Raw genomic sequence first — 18,905 nt, forward strand, 5'->3', positions numbered from 1 at the left:
CCTCAGTTTTCATACTAATTTTAAAGCCTAAAGGAAATAGAAAATATGATGATAGTTATAGTTAGCTTTATGGCCCAATCTGCATTGTAACCATATTAAATAGTCTTTTAATGTCATTATATTTGAAACTGTGCAGTCTTTGTTTCTACCTAAATTCCCCTATTCTTTATTAAATTTATTAGGAAAAATTGTAAAAATATGTAAATCTAGGCAAATTAGAACATAACATCTCCATATGTTATTATTTTAACATTGAAGCAAAGCTTGTGTGTATATTCTACCTCCTCTTTATTCCTTACATTCAGTATTGTTTTTGAGAAAAATGTGCTTTGTGCTCTCGGGTGGAATGTTACATAGTTGTTTGTTAGCTTTATCTGGTTTACTGTTTAAGGCTCCCATTCCTTAGTGATTTTTTTGACCAGTTTTTCTGTTATTGAAAACAGTGTTGAGTTTTCCATTATTCTTATATTGCCTGTTTGACCCTTTAGTTCTATCAGTTTTTGCTTCATGTGTTTTGGGACCCTGTGGTTAGATGCATACACTTTTAAAATTGGTATGTATAAATATAGCTAATATACCAATCGAATATACCAATTTACACATACCAATTTAAAATTGGTATGTATAAATTGGTATATTAGATTGGCCTTTTCATCATCTGTTTTTTTAGCCTGATATTGTATAGCCACTCAATCTCTCTTTTTGGGTATTTGAAATACAAAAAGATGGTACTATTTCTTTTTTTTTTTTTCCCAACCTGTGTCTTTGAATCTAATTTCCTGTTTCTTGTAGGCTGCATATTGGTGTATTATTTTAAAAAGTCTTTTTTTTGCCAATCAGATCTCTCTCTCTCTCTCTCTTTTTTTTTTTTTAAATTTTTATTCTACTTCTGCCAATCTCTTTTGATTGGAGTCTGACTCATTTACATTCAGTACAGTTACTGAGAAGGTAGGATTTACATCTGCATCTTGCTCTTCATTTTCTCTGTGTCACATTTTTTTCCCTTTAATTAATCCATTAGTAGTTTGTTCTGTGATAAATAGATATATTTTAGTATACCATTTTAATTACCCCTTTTTGTCTTAAACATATTTTTTTTTTTTTAGTTATTTTCTTTGTGGTTGCACTGGAGATTAAAAATAACATGTTGACTTAAAAAAATTAATCTCAGTGGCTTATAAAACACATTGATCTAGGCTGGTCTCCAATTTGCAATCCTTCTACCTCAGTCTTTCAAGTAGCTGGAATTACAGGTATGCACCATCATACCCAGCTCAACACAATTTCCTGAATACATCTGATCAAAAAGAAAAATGTTACAAACAAAACTACATTTATACTATTTTTATGTACTCAAAGTTATTAGAGGTGCTCATTTCTTCATGTGGACTTGCACTGTTGCTTAATATTTTTTCTGCTCTTGAGCCTCCCTAGTGATTTTTTTTTGTTTTTAAAATTTTAATTACTATACTTTTCAATTCCAGGATTTATATTTGACTTTTTTCCCCCTGTTGTCTGTTTCTTATGACATTCTCTGTTTGATACATTTCTTTCAAAAATTTTTTTTTTTTTTTTTTGGTATGTGGGAGAGAGAATGGGGATTGAACCCAAGGGCATTTTACCACTAAACTACATCCTCAGTCTTTTTTATTTTGGGATAGGATCTTGCTGAGTTTCTGAGGCTGACTATAAACTTGTGATCCTCCTAACTCCGTCTCATGGGTCTCTGACATTATAGGTGTGCACTTGCACCTAGCTTTCTTTTTAATTCTTTAGGTGTGGATTGCTTTTGTTCTAGTACATATTTGTCATAGCAGATTAACATCTTTGTTTTATGAGTGTAAGTTCTGGGCTTCTTCAGGTATAGTACTTTTAACCCCTCCCCACTCCCCGCATTTTGGTGTGTTCTGTAATTTTTAAATGTAATGTATTAAATTCAGAATCAGATTTGCCTCACTAGCCAGAGTTTACTGTGTTTGCTATTGTTTGCTTGTTCACTGACTTTCCTAGGCTAGTTCTGTGAAGTCTGTATTCTTTGGTCATGTTTTTTGAAGTCTGTTCTTTTGGCTGAGAAGTTAATTAATGGTTGGGCAGAGCTTTTCTTTAAGATCTGCCTACCTTTGTTGAGGGACTTAGTATGTATCTTAGGGCACGTTTCAGTGCGATCGGAGGCAGTTTACAACTCTGCCTTAATTTTAAATTCCTGCATGTGCCAGATCATCAAGGTCAGCTAGAATTGAGAGGGTAGGACCTTCTAAGATCTTTCCTGACATGCATACAGACGTACAAATGTGTGGTCTTCTTGACTCTTGAGAATATCATAGCTTTTCAGGGTGCTTTATGGGCAGTTTTCCAGTTTTTGATCAATTTCTTTTTATTCCAACTTATTATGTTGCCCTGATCAGTGTGATGTTGAACATCTGCATCTGATTGTTTTTGACCAATGAACTGTCAACAGGGCTGTGCAGAAAGAGTCCTAAGTCATCTTTGACTTCTTTCTTTGAATGAAGCTTTTCAAGGTGTTGAGTCAGGTCAAGTAGCTCTGTTTGCAAGGGATAGGGCTCTTATGACATTCCAAACCTGTTCTTTCTCCTCTAGTGGCTGCTCTGTCACAGGTTAGCATAATCATTGTAGTTGCAAAAATGTTGGTTTTTAAGACTCTGCTGGAACAAGTAGAAGGAGATGGGAATAAAGCAAGTTGATAGAAAGCTTGCTGCTCTTTCTTTTGGAATCTGGGATTGAACCCAGGGGTGCTTAACCACTGACCCACATCCCCAGACCCCCCTTTTTTTTTAAGTATATATTTTTAGATGTCGATGGACTCTTATTTTATTCATTTATTTATATGCAGTGCTGAGAATCTAATCCAGTGCCTCATACATGCTAGGCAAATGCTCTAGCATTGAGCCACAACTCCAGCCCCCTCAGACCTTTTTAATAGTTTATTTAGAGATAGGGTCTTGCTGAGTTGCTTAGGGCCTCACTAAGTTGCTGAGGCTGGCTTTGAAATCACAGTTCTCCTGCCTTAGCCTCCCAAAGCATTGGGATCACAGGTGTGTGCCACTGTACCTGGCAACTTGATGTTCTTAACAGATGCAGCCATTTTCTTAAACAGATGCCTCTTAGTTGACAGTGAACATTTTCTTAATTGACAGAGTTCTGGTAATTGAGTTTTGTTAGTTTTTGCTGGTGTTCTTATTATTTTTATGGAGGAGCAGATTTTTTGAGTTCCTTACTCTATTATGTTGGAAGTGCTTCTCCCCCTTGGTATTGGTTCTTTTCTTTGGTAATATTTTCTTTTTAATACTAATACCGGGAACCTTTTTTCCCCTGGTATTATTATTTATCAACAACATCATCATCTTTTTCATCATCATTTTTTTTTTGTTGCTAGGGATTAAACTCAGGGCCTTGAGCATGCTAGGTAAGGACATTATCACTGAGCTACATGCATACCCAGCTCCCATATAATTTTCCGGTAAATCTCAAACCATTATTTTAGAAGTGAAACATTTCAATATATTTCAGGAAGGAAAAGTGTAGAGTTGAGGAATAATCTTCAGGTTTGCTTTCATATTTAACACTTTCCTAGTCCTTATTCTTCCTTTAGTATTTCATAGCTGTTATATTCCCTCCTGTTTTCTTCAGTTGCCGTATCCTCTGTTTCCATTTTTTTTAGCACTCTCCTTACACTATTACATACCATACTGTCATAGTAATTTGGCATATTACAATGATGTCCTTGACATTATTGTGACATCTTGCTTTTTAGTGAAAGTGCTATGTGGTAAGCGTTGCAGATGGGGAGAAGGTGTTAGCACAGGCTATATATAGCATAGTTTAAGGTACTGACTATGGAAGGAGATTGGGTTTATGGTTGGGCAGGAGTGACTAGAATTTCAAAATAGTTTGGCCTAAGAAGTTTCAAGTCAATTATTTTATTCTGCCTAATTTTAAAAAATGTTGGAGAAAGTCATATAAATCTTATGGCTGTATTATTGAACAGAAAATAATTAAAAATATTATATTATATAGACTTAAGTAGGCCAATGAATGATACCGGGTTTTTATCACAATAGACTTGTGGTGATTGAGTCATTTATTACATAGTGAACTTCATAAACTCGCATCTTCTAAACTCACAATTCTCTGTTACAGCTCCAAGAAATTTCTTGATCAGTCACTGAAAATAAAGTTAAATCTTTAATGTTTATTATTTTAAGTTATCTCTTTTCAAAGATGCTCAATGTTTATTTATTTAGTGATTGTTGCAAAGATTGGGTGTTGCCAGTCTATTTCTGACAATTTGAATGGCTCATATTTCATTACAGGATGTGTTATAACTGGTTCCTGGGTTTTAATTTTTTTTTTGATCATATTCTTAGGTTCATCAAGGCTTATAAGAAGTTTGGTCTCCCTCTTGAACGGTAAGCTCAGTGATAATTCTTTATCCTCTTTTTCAGCTTTATTGTATAGCAAGTTCTCTCTCTCTCTCTCTCTCTCTGGTAATATTTTTCTTTTAATATTAATTCTGGGAACTTTTTTTTCCCCCCTGGAAACAGTATTCTTTCATAAACATATCAATCAGGTGCATGTCCCTTTCTGGAAGCGTATGAAGATGATACAGATAGACCAGTCAGAGATTTATACCTTAGGGGGAGGTAAATCAAGTAAATTCAAAACAATGTGTTTCCCAAAGAGATGTTTAGGTAACTATAGCTGAAGAGACTGGGTTATTTATGTTCTAATTCTTAGATTTAGTAATGTCTTTTTGACTTAGTAATCTTGTACATTTTTACAAGGTATTGTGAAGATTAAAAATATAACTTATATCACCTTGCCTGTAGTGACTTACAAAATGGTTAGCTATTGGTACTACTCTACAAGCATTCAAAATATGATTTCAGAAGTTGGATTTTAACATAAGACTTATTTCAAGTAGTTAAGTATTTTGTTTTCTAAAAATCAACAATATATCCTGTAAATAATAGCACCAATTTAAAGCATATGCCAGTTTCCCCTCTCTTATTTCTGATACTGTTCTGGTGAAAATTCCAAGCTTGTGTTTTTGGTTTTATGCTTTCCATTTGGAGAGGAAGCAGTGATGTATAGCAGTGAGTCACAGCAAAATTGCAAAAGTCAGGCACATCTTTCCTGGACTTGGCTGACCTCCATATTTATCTTTGAACCAGTTACCTTAACAACTACCAACATGTGGATGAAGTAGGTTTGGTTCCTTTTGACATCATGATTTTTAGCCTTTGTGTTTATGTGCTCCCTACAACTTAGAGATGATCTGAATACATTGGAGAAGTTAGCTATACTGTGCTTCTATGAACATTGCAATGAGTGAAGGTAGAGTGGAGAAAGGAAAGTGAATAGAAAGATGCAATAGTCTTTAAGCATGTCATATACTGACAGTAGCAGATAGCCCATTTGTTTAATAAACTAAGTTTTGAAACCTCTCATTTTAAATTTTTGAGATTACTTTGGTTTTGTGAAATATCCCAAGGCACAATTCTTAAAGATGGAAAATGAGTGAGTTAGCTCTTAGTTAATGTGAAGCAGTTGTTACTGTTAATGAGCCATGAATGAAGGCAGAGAAAAGTGTCTTTGTAGGAGCAAACTTATATGAGACGTAGTATTATCTTGTGATGTTGAGAAAAGTGTCCATGTTTGTCCTTCCTTAGATTGGAGTGCATAGCACGAGATGCTGAGCTTGTGGATAAGTCTGTGGCAGACTTGAAACGCCTGGGTGAACTGATTCACAATAGCTGTGTGTCAGCTATGCAGGAATATGAAGAACAGTTGAAAGAAAATGCCAGTGAGGGTGAGTTAACAGATTATCTGTAGCACTCTGGTGCTAAAGGTCTGGTCTATTTCTGTTGCTGAAGGGCTTGCCTCCTGCTTTATGGTGTGCATTCTGAGCTGCCTTTTCCTGAGCTCAGTGTTCTAAGATCCCATAGATCTACACACAAATGGAGTTGGTTTGTAAAGGTGTAGAATAATTAACAAGATGAAATGATTAGTGTTATGTTGCTATAGAAAGTTTAAATTGGTTTGAATGATACAAAGACCTGAGGGACAAAGCTGAATGGATGCCTCTGTATTTTGTTTGCAAATGAGGGGGTGTTACAGTCCACAAACATCATTAATTATTTGGGTATACATATATGTATTCTTAGGTTGCTGCAAATGTAAAGAACTTAGAAAATTAATTGGAATAGATAAAATATTGAATGACAGTTGTAAACATTTGTTACATTGAAATGTTCATCAAGTAGAATTTTTAAAAATTGGATCGAACATCTAGGAAGTACGTTTTCTCTTAGATATCAGAATGTTTTTTTATTTTTTATTTTTTAGAGGTACAGGCATGTTTACGAGAGCTCTAAAGTAGTCATTGTTTAAGGACACCTCATAGAAATGAAGGTATTGTTAAGCTACCTATTCTTTGGAGGTTTTGTTGAGCTGTGGTTCAGATGCCAGAGGCAACCAGTTACCTAAAAGTTTGGTTAAGACTTCTGAGTTAAATTACCTCAACTCTTTCATTTGCAAAATGGAATAATAGTAATAAGAAAGTTTGGGTAATTAATTGAATAGTTCTTACTGAACTATTAACTGCTTGTTAATGTAGTATCTGGCTTTCACTGTTGTCTATTAATTATTTATATTTTGGAATTGTCTTTTTTTTAGGGCTTCTTTTTGAAATTAGTAGAATTTGATTGCTCTCCTCTGAGAGGATCCACTGTCTTCCTTGAGGGTGCTTTCCTCCTCCTTTCCCTTTTAATAAACTTTGCTGTACTTTAATGAAAAGAAATTAAAAGTAATTTAGATATATATTAAAAATATTTTTTGGTAAAAGAAAATAGCTTGAGTGATTTGGATAATAATCTGAATATGTACTTTTAGGGATGGGGGTGTAGCTCAGAGGGATAGCTTTTGCTTAACATTCCTGGGGCCATTGTTTCAAATAAATTTGTTTTCAAAAGACAAATAAAAGCCTGAGATTTTGAATATGTGTTTTTACAGCATCTAAAATACATCCAAAAGTAACTTTAGGTTTATCATGTTTTTTTCTTTGTAATTATTTCAAATTAAATAAACATGGCTCAAAAATGAAAAACACATAGCCCCCAGTGTTTGTCTCTTTTTAAGAAATTTAGAAAAACGTGTGTGTGTGTGTTTTATATAGATTGTATGTTTTCCCTCTTAAACACAAATTAAAGGTAGTGTGGTATGCATACTGCTCTATTCATTGATTTTTTTCCACCTCAGTGTTGTTTTTTTTTTTTTTTTTTTTTGATACCTGGGATTGAACCCAAGGGCACTTAACCACTGAGGCACATATTTTGAGACAGCATCTTGTCAAGTTGCTTAGGACCTTGCTAAAGTTGCTGAGGGGGATATATACATGCTTTGCTTTGATATTGCAAATCTCAGCCTTCTGAGCCACTGGAACTATAGGCGTGCATCATTGTGCTCATCTCAGTATATTTTGGAGATATTTCCGTCTAATAGTTCCTTCCTCTCCACATCTCTTTTTTTTTAAAATTTTTTCTTTCATCAGTACATTATAGTTATAAATAATAGGGTTTTCTTTTTTTTTTGCGGGGGAGGGGAGGTAATGGACCTCTGAGCCACATTTCCAGACTTTTGATTTTGAAACAGGGTCTTACTAAGTGGCTGAGCCTGGCTTCGAACTTGTGATCCTTCTGCCTCAGTCTCCTGAGTTACTAGGCTGACAGGCATGCGCCTCCATGCTCAGCAAGTTGGGCTTATTTTGACATAAATCATGCATGTATGGAATTTGCTCCACTTTTGTCCCCAGAGTCTCTTCTTTTCTTCCCCTCCTCCCTCCATTTCCCTACCTGTACTATACTGTTGTTCTTTCTATTTATTTATATATTTATTTTTAGTTGGTGCTTTATAGATAATATACTGTGGTGTATTTATATATGCACATAGTATAATTTTATTAAATCCATCGCCTGTTTCCTTTCCTTTTCTCCTGCCTCTCCCTCAGTTTTCTTCTTGTATTCCACTGATCTTTCCTCTATCCTTATGGTGTCCTATCCACAGCCCCCCTTTTTCCTTCAGTTTGCTCTAGCTTTTGCACATGAGAGAAAATAGATCCTTGATTTTCTGAATCTAGCTTATTTCACTTAGCCTGATGCTCTGCATTCTGTATATTTATTGGCAAATGCTGTAATTTTATTCTTGCACATCCCTCTTTTTCTGCATGTTTACATTCTGGATCTGGTTAATTGCTTCTTCTTGGCATTGTATAATTTGATTCCCCTAAACCTGTATTTCCTATACACTTGTATTTAACATATTTTTAGTCCAGGTTGACATTTCCATTTTCAATGTAAGATTATTGATATTGTTTCTGAAAATATTAACATAATTAGGTATTTTATTTATCTGCAATTATATGCATACATTTCCAAATGTCAATGCTAATCTTCCTGTTATAATAAGACTCTCACACAAAGTTTGATTTTTTTTTGGTATGTTTTTATGTTCTTAGTATATTCCCACTAACAATGTACAGTATTTAAAAACTATTTGAAATTGTTCTTTTCTGTATATGGTTATACCATCAACTTAATTTATAGACCCTTGTTTATATTTATTTTTAATTTTTAGGAAGCATTATTATTCTGATTTAACTTTTTTTTTTTAATTGCTAAAACACTTACATGGTCCAAAGTAAAGAGAGTAAAATAAGGTATATTTGGAGAGTCTTACTTTCATCCCTATTTTCCATTCCTGTTCTCCTCTAATTCTTTGGTTACCATCCCTAATAATTTTAAAATTTGTTTTAATTAGTTGTACGTGACAGTAGAATGCATTTATGCACTTTGATATATCATAATAGATGGGATATAATTTCTCATTTTTCTGAGTGTATTTGATACAGAATCATATTGGTCATATAGTCACATATATACATACAGTAATAATGTCTGTTTCATTCCACTGTCTTTCCCACATTCCCTCTGCTTCCCTCCCATCACTTCCCTCTACCTAATCTAAGGTTTTGAGTTTGTTATTCTATTTTTTTTAAAAAAAATCTAAGCTTCTGTGTAGTTTAGTTCCTCTTCTACAGATGAAAACATAATACATGCTCTGCTGTACACTTAATTTAGCTTCATATCTGAAAGCACTCCATGTCATGTAGAGATCATCTTCCTTTCTTTTACAATTTCCCAGAATTCTTCCATGTAGATGTGTGTCAACTTATCTTTTTTGTTCCCTATTGATGGGTTTCTTTTCCTCTTTTGCTGTTACAAATAAATTCACAAAGAATAAATATGGTCTAATGAAATTATTTTTTTAAATATATATATCTTAGTCAGCATGTCTTTGGGATAGATTTCTAGAAGTGGGTCCTGCTGGAGCCTGGAGGATGCTTCGCTTTGAGATTGCAAATCCTCCTTTATAAATCTAGTGCCTTTTACATTACCAACAGAAATATTTATTAGTACCTATTAACAAGCCTCACAAACAGAATATATTTTAATTGCTTGGATATTTTGCTCATAAATGAGAAATGCATTTCATTTTTTTTTTTTTTTTGTAGTGAGCAAGGCTGTGCATGTCCAAGAGTACTAACATTTTGTTGTTCATAAACTGGTTCTTCATATATTTAGCTCACTTTCTATCGAGAACCGTCTTTATTCTCACTTAACAAGTGGCATTATCTTGCAGATTTCAACTTGGTCTCTCTGGTTAGAGTAACTGGGTTTTATTTTTACTTCTCGGATCATTGAAATTCATTCCTTCGTTTCTTCATTCTTTTGTTCATCCGTTCCTTCCTTCCTTTCACCCAGGGACTCTTTACCACTAAGCTATATCCCTAGCCCCTTTAAAATTTTTTCATTTTGTGACAGGTCTCCATAAGTTGTTGAGGCTGATCCCCAAGTTAATGTCCTCCTGCCTCAGCTTCCCATGAGGCTGGAATTGTAGATGTGCACTGCTGCACCTGACGTGGATCATTATAATCATATAGATTAGGGCAACCTTTTCATCTTTATCATTTCAAATGGTTTAGATGTTTCTGTGATCCTATACTTTTTCAGTTTCAATATTATGAAGGTCAAGTATGAATCATCTTTAAAACATATGAATTTGTAAAAAATCTGCTAATTGGATCGGTAGGAAAACAAGGAAGAAACTTCATAATATGATACCTTCAGAGTCTTCTTATGTTAGTTTATGTTAGTTTTTGAATAGTCATATAAAAATAGGAGAGTTAAATTATAATTGCAAGCATCAGTATATTAAAGAAACTCTTAAGTGTTTTGCACAATTCTGTTTTGTACATATTAATTGAATATAAATATTAATTGAAAAAAATGTTTGTTTTATAGATTGTATCTTTGAATTAACGATAAACCAGGGATTATAGAGAAGGGACTAAGAGTTCAGGACTCATAGTGATAAATGGTGATAATGTTGTGTCTGAAACTTTAATAGTTCTCATTTAAGAATTGTAAAATTTGTGTTTATTAGGGAAAGGGCCAGGGAAAAGGAGAGGTCCAACAATCAAGATATCTGGAGTTCAGGTTAATGTGAAATCCATTATCCAACATGAAGAAGAGTTTGAGATGCTGCATAAATCCATCCCTGTGGACCCTGAAGAAAAAAAAAAGTGAGTATATTTTGTGATACATGTAGGGTGGTTGAACATAGGTTTGATATTAGTTACACGTAGTTATTTAGTTTGTTCATTCTCTCTTCTTTAATATTTCAGAAAATTCTCTTTTGTAATGTCCTCCTGTTTTTAAACCCCATTTAGATACTGCTTAACCTGTCGGGTGAAAGCTGCACACTTTGATGTAGAGTGGGGAGTGGAAGATGACTCTCGCTTGCTGCTAGGAATTTATGAACATGGCTATGGAAACTGGGAGTTAATTAAGACGGACCCAGAGTTGAAACTGACAGATAAAGTAAGTAACTCTGTGATGCTAGAGATTGCTACATTTATTGTATACTTTTTTCTATTGATTACTTATTTTTATCTATTTTCAAGAAGGGGTGATCAAATTGAATACTAACAGAATAGTAATTTCCTGGGATTTCTTTATCCTTGGAAATGTTGCCATCTTTAATGGACTGTGGCTCTGTCTCACAGATAATGATAAAGGGAAAGACAAAAAATAGCCAAATGAAATTTTAGGAGAAATCTTAAAATATTGATATTTACTAGAGGTCAGATCTCATTACAACAAATACCAGGGTAAGTTTATTAATAATAAAAGCACTTCTAGGCCCCGTTGTTGGCCCTTTCTTTCAGAGTATGTTTGAAACAACCATATTTCTTTACACAAAGAATGAGTGTTGCCTTGGTATTTCTTGTAGTGGAATTAAATTTTGACAGTATTTCTCCCACAAAATTGAGCCTCCCACCCTGTCTGTTGCAAGTAAAAAGGCCATAGTTAGAGCTGAACACAAGGAAAACTGGCTTAAATTTTTGTAGGATTTGCTCCAGGTGATGCTCCTAGCAGGGCTTTTCCTGGCACATCAAACAATGCTCATCCCATCTGGGTTTTAGGAGGGTGACAGCACCCTGTCATAAGCACTGAGACCAAATCCAGTCTGGCCTGAGAGGTCCAACTGTGGTAGCAGGGAGCAGATCATGTCCTGGCATAGCTCAATGCTCTCCGGCAATGCTCTAAGAAGCATTTTCAATCTAAAACAAAGCTTTAACCTAGCTCCAGGGATTCCCTGCTCCTGGAAGGAGGAAATCCACGACGGCTGGGATGCTCTAGCAGATGAAGCCACAAGCCCCTCCTACCTGAGTTGTTCTACCCTGTTAACAGCACAGGTAGGAGCCAGTGGGAGAGCTGGATTTCTCCATCCCATTTTGTAAAATGAGAACGGCTCATAAGGGATTTTCAGTGACTGGGAGCCATGGACATGAGATAGGATCTGAGGCTTTATCTATGTTTTGGGTGGTTGGGGAGGGAAAGAACTGTGCTGAGTTCTTTGTTACCTGTTTATCCTCATTTACTAACCGGTTATGGGTGGTGGCGGGTGCTTCTCTTCCTTTCCTGTTGAAGATTCTGCCTGTGGAGACAGATAAAAAGCCTCAGGGGAAGCAGCTACAGACTCGAGCGGATTACTTGCTGAAGCTGCTCAGGAAGGGTCTGGAGAAGAAGGGGGCTGTGACAGGCGGGGAAGAGGTGAGTGAGTGCATTGTCAGCTGGGTGTTTTTCAGGGTTCCAAGGCTCCAACCCCACAGATTTAGGTAGGAAAAGAAATATCCTTTCCGGGCCCTGCACAGAACATTACCTTTCCATGATCAAATACTGCTTTTGAGGTTCCATGATTATGGTTTGGTTGGTAATAATAGAAATATGCATTTAATAATTGACTGTAACATCTTGGCAATTTTCTTACAAACCCATTCTCTTCAAATACTGAATCATTAATCCTCACAGTCCTCAGTGCCACTAGTTCAGACGTACTGTTAACTATTCCCTTTTTCTGCTTCCTCAGTTTGGGAACATAAGGATTGTCTATTGTATCTAATTGGGCTACTTGTAATAATGGATCCCAGGAGTAAAATGGACAGTTGGAATCCACAGTTAATATAAAAAACTGAACTTCAGTTATGAGTATCTTACTAGCTAATTGAAAAATACCAACTGAGCTGCTAATGAATTTATCTGAACTTTATCTTCCTTTATTTTCCCAGTTTACCATTTCAGTTCAGGCCTAGAAAGATGGGGAATCATAGTTATGAGATAATATAAGTTACATCCTCTACTACAGTCTGTGTGTGTGCATGTTTCTTAAGTGCTCTTTTATAGATATGCCACTTGTGTTAGTTTCCTTGTATTATAAATAAAACAAATTGTAGAAAAAAATTGTACCTTGTTCTTGCTGGGCATGGTGGTGCATGCCTGTAATCCCAGCAGCTTGGGAGGTGAGACAGGAGGATTGTGAGTTCAAAGCTAGCCTAAGCAAAAGCGAGGCACTAAGCAACTCAGTGAGACCTTGTCTCTAATTAAAAAACAAAATAGGGCTGGGGTTGTGGCTCAGTGGTTGAGTGCCCCTGAGTTCAATCCCTAGCACCACCTCATTCCCCCCAAAATTACCCTTTTCAGGCAATAGTATAATAATATAGCATATCATTCTGCAGATACTATGTAATATAGTGAATGTGTAATATTATTATGTTTTAGATTTTAGATAGAGGTGTTTTAGATTTCTGTATCATATTTGAGTGGATAAATATTTTAACCTTTTTCTTATTTTTAGATAAAATACTTTTGTGTATTTTTTTTTTGGTTGTTATTATTTTGGGATTGGGGATTGAATCCATGGGTATTTAACCTCTGATCTACATCTTCAACTCTTTTTATTTTTTGAGACAGGGTCTTGTTAAGTTACTTAGGCCTTACTAAGTTGATGAGGCTGGCTTTGAATTTGTGATCCTCTTGCCTCAGCCTCCTGGGTCACAGGGATTACGATTTTGCACCATTGCACCCTGCTAATAAAGTACTTTGTTTCTAGGATTTTTATTGTTAATATTGTTATCTTTAATATTTTTATTTTTATTATTATCATTATTAGTGGTACTGGAGTTTGAACCCAGGGCCTTATGCATGTTAGACAAGTGTCGTAGCACTGAACCCCATCCCTGACTGTAATATGTTATTTTTATTTCTATTTTTGTATATAAGGTACTGCCTGCCCTTTTTGGCAAAAATTCTATCTTTAGGACAAATTCCAAAAAAGTTGAGTCAATAGGTTCAAGGAATATGGATGTCTTTATATAGTATGGGATATGTATTCTCCCTACAGGGTTTTATATTTTGTTTTGTTTTGAGGTAAAATTAGTTGGACTCTTTCTTGTTTTAATTATGTAGCTACTACTGCTTCAAAGGATCAAATGTTATTTGTCATGCATTTGAAGGACTTGATTTGTAATTTTATCATTATTTTCTTTTTTTTCCCCAGGCCAAATTAAAAAAGCGGAAGCCTCGAGTAAAAAAGGAAAACAAAGCACCGAGGTTGAAAGATGAGCATGGACTTGAGTTTTCATCTCCTAGACACTCAGATAATCCATCAGAGGAAGGAGAAGTAAAGGTATAAGGGTAGATTTTATTTCAGGGTTATTATTATTCTTTTAGGTCTATATTGTGCCAACTGGTATAAAATCGTTTACATGTAGATTTATGTATATATATTTTGCTTAATCTATTGGAGAAGAATGTAGTTGCAAATTCATAACTGATAGAACTAATGTGTGGAACCATGAATATTTTAATAATAAATAAATGGCAATTGGTACTTAGCCTCATTTGGGTAATTAGGCAATATTCCAATACTAATATTGAAAGAAAGCCCAGGCTTATATAAAGGGGCATGTACTATAAAGTCAATTGTATGTGCAAACAAAACCTTGTGAGTCTGGTTTGGCCCAAAGTCTGCCAGTTAGTAAATTAGTATTATTCAGTATTATTTCCATGAGTGACAACTTTATCGGATTTTATTTGGTTGCTCTTAGAGTGTAATACTTTGAGATTATAGGAATTAGCATGGATTTGAGTCTGCATATGTGAATTCAGATATTAGAACTTTATCAATTACTAGCTGACTAGACAGGTATACAATCTCTTTACTTTCTTTAATTCTCAGTTTTTTTCTGTCTATGGAATGGGAATGATAATGACTCCAAAACACTGCTGGGATTCGAACTCAGTACCTCATGTGTGCTAGGAAAATGCTTGACCACTGAGCTACACCTGCAGCTGATAATACCTATCTCAAAGAGTTGTTATGAGAATTACATAAGATGATTTAAATAAAGAGGATCTGCCTGCACTGGTCATTACTAGAGAATTGAGAATTGTGCAAATGAGTGCTTTAAAGCTCTGTGATTGAAAACAAGCTTTTAGGTTTAAGCACAGTGATGAATCACTGAGAGCAGTGCTGCTTTCTCGAGGAAGTAAACAAGTAGATATAAAGTTGAAGGCAAAAGTTCATAGCCCTATTTGTTTCCTAGGATGATGGCTTAGAAAAAAGTCCAATGAAGAAAAAACAGAAGAAGAAAGAGAACAAAGAGAACAAGGAGAAGCAAATGAGTTCTAGGAAAGACAAAGAAGGGGACAAAGAAAAGAAGAAGTCAAAAGATAAGAAAGAGAAGGTAATGATGCCATTCTGCTTATTGGAGATACCCAGAGCCTCTGAAATTTATTTTTAGATCTAGAAATGGAATGGAGATTGAGGGCACTGGACTCTCTTTTTATGAGTATATTCAAGAAAAAAGATGGGGCTGTCAGAGGTATGCTTGCACCAATCCTTGCAGAGGGGTGTTTGTGCGTGTATGTGTGTGCATGTGTACACGCACAAGTTCAGGATATTCTTTAATATACAAGGCCTTTACTTGATCTTTTATACATGTTTTGGGGGAGCGGGATGTTTGAGGTGAGATAGGACAAGTGAGAGAATTTGCATGAACAGGTAACTGCTTGAAACATGTTCTTAGATTCATATTAGAAGAGCACAATTCACAAATGGATTTGGAAATTTGGAGAGTTTAGGATTTGGAACAAATAGCAAGAATTTTTGCAGTAGACACGGATAGAAAGCGTTGCTATAAAATCTTCATGTTGGGACCTTTTTGAAGTTCATTCCAAACCACAGGATTAGTACAGTATTGGATGTATGCTTGCTGACTTCTTAAAGAACAATTGTAATTACTCACTTATCATTGCTAAAACACAAAATTAACACCTCTATTCTACCACCCAGCGGTACCTTTGAAACTTTTCTCTTATGCACATAAGTACAAAAATAGAATAAAAATTAGTTCAGACCATTTGAGTAGCCTTTTCTTTCTGCTTAGCAGTAAGCAGCTTTTCATTGAATAAACAAGTGTTAAAAAGAATGTTTAATAGGTAGAGAGAATTTTGTTTAGCTATAACTTATTGGAAGCAATTCAAATCTCCCATGTTGAAATTGCTTTTTTTTTTTTTGGCAGTACTGGGAATTGAACTGGGGACCTTTACCATTGAGCTACGACCCCAGTCCTTTTTATTTTATAATTTGTCCAGGCTGGCCTTGAATTTGTGATCCTCTAATCTCAGCCTTCTAAGTATCTGGGATTACAGGCATTCTTCTCCATGCCTGGCTGCTTTCCAATTTAAACAGTATAAATCATACTCTGACAAATATGTCTGCATTTGTCCACAGAAAGACATTCAATTTTATTTATTTTGGAGATTTATTCCAGGTGTATTTCCAGGATGAGCTACATCCCCAGTCCTTTTTGAGACAGTGTATCGCTAAGTTCCTAAGGGTCTTGCTAAACAAGGCAGGTGCCTGGCTAAGTCATTCTTTTTTTAAAAAAAATGAAATATTTCAACAATAGAAATACAAGAACAGGGGGCTGGGATTGTGGCTAAGCAGTAGAGCGTTTGCCTAGCACGTTCGAGGGCCCGGGTTTGATCCTCAGCACCATATAAAAATAAATAAAGGTATTATGTCCAACTACAACTAAAAATATATATATATTAAATAAAAAGAAATACAAGAATAGTTTAGCAAATATCTATTGTCTACTGCTCTCATAACTATTGTTGACAATTTTTTCATGTTTATTTGAAGTGGCTTTGTTTTTGGTTAATGTTTTGTATTCATTAGTTCACTTACTGAACTTATTAGTTACTACTTATTAGTTACTACTGAAGCTGCTGTCCTTATAGCTTCTCCTGATTGTATTACTTTTCCTTTCCTATTTTCCTTATAACCTTTATTCTAAAGTGGGGGTATATAATGTGTGTATATATATATATATATATATATATATATATATATATCCTTCTGTAATATTTTGTTGTATGTAATTTTGAGATTTATCCATGTTGATTCATGTAGATTTCAGAATACACATTCCTACATCAAAGAGTAAGCTGTTAATAAAAATTGCTATATGATACTCAGGAAGAGTTCTATCAGTTTATAGTCTTAATCTCTTGATGACATTTTTGTACATTTTCTGGATGAGGGAATAGAGCACCAAATATAGCATTGATGAAATTGAAGTTACAATTAAGTGCTTTTAGAGTCAGGCATGGAAATAATGTATGATTGAGCTATTAATCTTTTAAGTTGGTATAAAGTGACACTGTTGTAGTCACCCACTACAGATAAGAAGTCCACATTGCAAGGCAGGATTGTACAAATGACAATGATTCCTTGTAACTCTTTTTTTTTTTTAAAGCCTAAAGGTGGTGAAGCCAAATCTTCAAGTAAATCAAAGCGATCTCAGGGTCCAGTCCATATTACAGCAGGAAGTGAACCTGTCCCCATTGGAGAGGATGAGGATGATGATCTGGACCAGGAGACCTTCAGTATTGTAAGTGCTGAAATTGAGGGATGCTGGTGTGTGAACACAGTGCTTGCTGTGGCTCTGCCCTTTATAGGCGCAGCCACAGAGCTTCAGTTGATATAAACATTGGTGTGTTATTTTGGAAACACACTGCTTTTGATGTCTGAAGACTGTGTTCTGAACCAGGTTGGCATGAAGAGATTAGTTTTTTTTTTTTTTAACTTGTTCTTATTCTCTACTGAGGAATAAGTCTAAGATTTCATGTCTTGTGCTCCCAGTTGGAAAGTCTTTGAGGACCCTCAGGCATCTGGGAAACAGAAATGCTCACTAAACTAGCATTTATTGAATGTTCTCCTGTACCAACTATAGGTTACCATATTGAATAGGTAATTGTTTCTATTCTTGTAAACTTTGTATTTGAGTCAGGGCCATAGATAACTACATGAATGATGCTAGCATTGCTGAAATGGGGCCGGGAATGAGAGAGATTAGATAATGTGAAGATCCTGTGAGAAGGAGACTTAACTAGTCAAGAGATGTCAGAAGGCTTAAGGAAGATATGTTCGAATTAGGTTCTGAAAGAAGTGTGATGGGTAATTGGAGAGGAGGGGAAAGAAGGACATGCCAAGTCTAGGCAATGGCATGCTCAAAGGTCATGTAGCAGGATTCCATAGGATGCACTGAGCAGGTGACAGAGGCCTCTGCAGCCACAGTCGTAAGAGCAAGTCCAGCTGATGCTGGAGGGAGGGTCCTGTTTAGTATATAGAGCAGTGGTGAATGTGCTGTCTTTACTTGTTTCCATGTTGTAGTGCTAAGATTTAACACATTACCTAGGAAATATGGCTCCATTTCCTCATAATAGGTGAGGAAGGTGATGGGCAGAGAGTACACAGATCAGGCTGGCATGGGATTGGGATAAGATCAGTGTGTCTTCAGGGGCCCTTCAACTGTTGGTAGAGTTGCATGCGTAGATTTCATCATGCTGCAAATCCTCAGTTACCACTTCCCCATCTGTGGTCTCCTCTGTCCAAACTTCCACAAATCACAGTTCACTTAACAGCTTATTTAGGCTAAAAGAAAAGGTAGTCTTTTTCTGAATTTGGAAATACTCCAAATTCTGTGGCAGCAAAGAATGGAATGTTGACTCCATCCTGTGAGGTAGTCTTCTCTGTGTTTTGACCTCTTCTCTGTATTCTCTAAAACCTACCTGCATACATGCATATGATTTTTGTAGTTATCTCAGTTTTCTTAATTCTCTTTTCTGCCTCTGAGCTCTCTGGGGGCAAGCATATGTATTATTTAAAATCCACTTAGATGCTAGAAGTATATCAATAAAAAATAAGTAAATTAATGAATTCATTATATACCCAGCTCTCTGCTCTGTTTCCTAGTTTTTCTTTAGTCCATTGTTTATAAATAAAAATAATATCATGCTTATATAGTACCATTTTAGAAAATGTTTTTATAAGCCAGGCATAGTAATATGTAACCATGGTCCCAGCTACCTGGCAGACTGAGGTGGATGTCTTGCTTTAGCCCAGGAGTTCAAGGT

At 35.4% G+C, this 18,905-nt stretch overlaps 1 protein-coding gene across 1 annotated transcript in view; it reads left to right on the forward strand.

Annotated features, from left to right (window-relative positions):
• Chd2 (chromodomain helicase DNA binding protein 2) overlaps positions 1-18,905 on the forward strand; it is a 124,125-nt gene that overhangs the window by 79,694 nt on the left and 25,526 nt on the right. The window contains exons 28-35 of the mRNA XM_048790143.1: positions 4,386-4,427; positions 5,691-5,830; positions 10,522-10,660; positions 10,808-10,958; positions 12,072-12,194; positions 13,978-14,106; positions 15,026-15,166; positions 17,246-17,380. Of these exons, the coding sequence (XP_048646100.1) occupies positions 4,386-4,427; positions 5,691-5,830; positions 10,522-10,660; positions 10,808-10,958; positions 12,072-12,194; positions 13,978-14,106; positions 15,026-15,166; positions 17,246-17,380 (1,000 nt within the window). The remainder of the gene's footprint in view (positions 1-4,385; positions 4,428-5,690; positions 5,831-10,521; positions 10,661-10,807; positions 10,959-12,071; positions 12,195-13,977; positions 14,107-15,025; positions 15,167-17,245; positions 17,381-18,905) is intronic.

This window comes from Marmota marmota, unplaced genomic scaffold, assembly GCF_001458135.2.
Source record: "Marmota marmota marmota unplaced genomic scaffold, marMar, whole genome shotgun sequence".
Classification (NCBI taxonomy): Eukaryota; Metazoa; Chordata; class Mammalia; order Rodentia; family Sciuridae; genus Marmota; species Marmota marmota.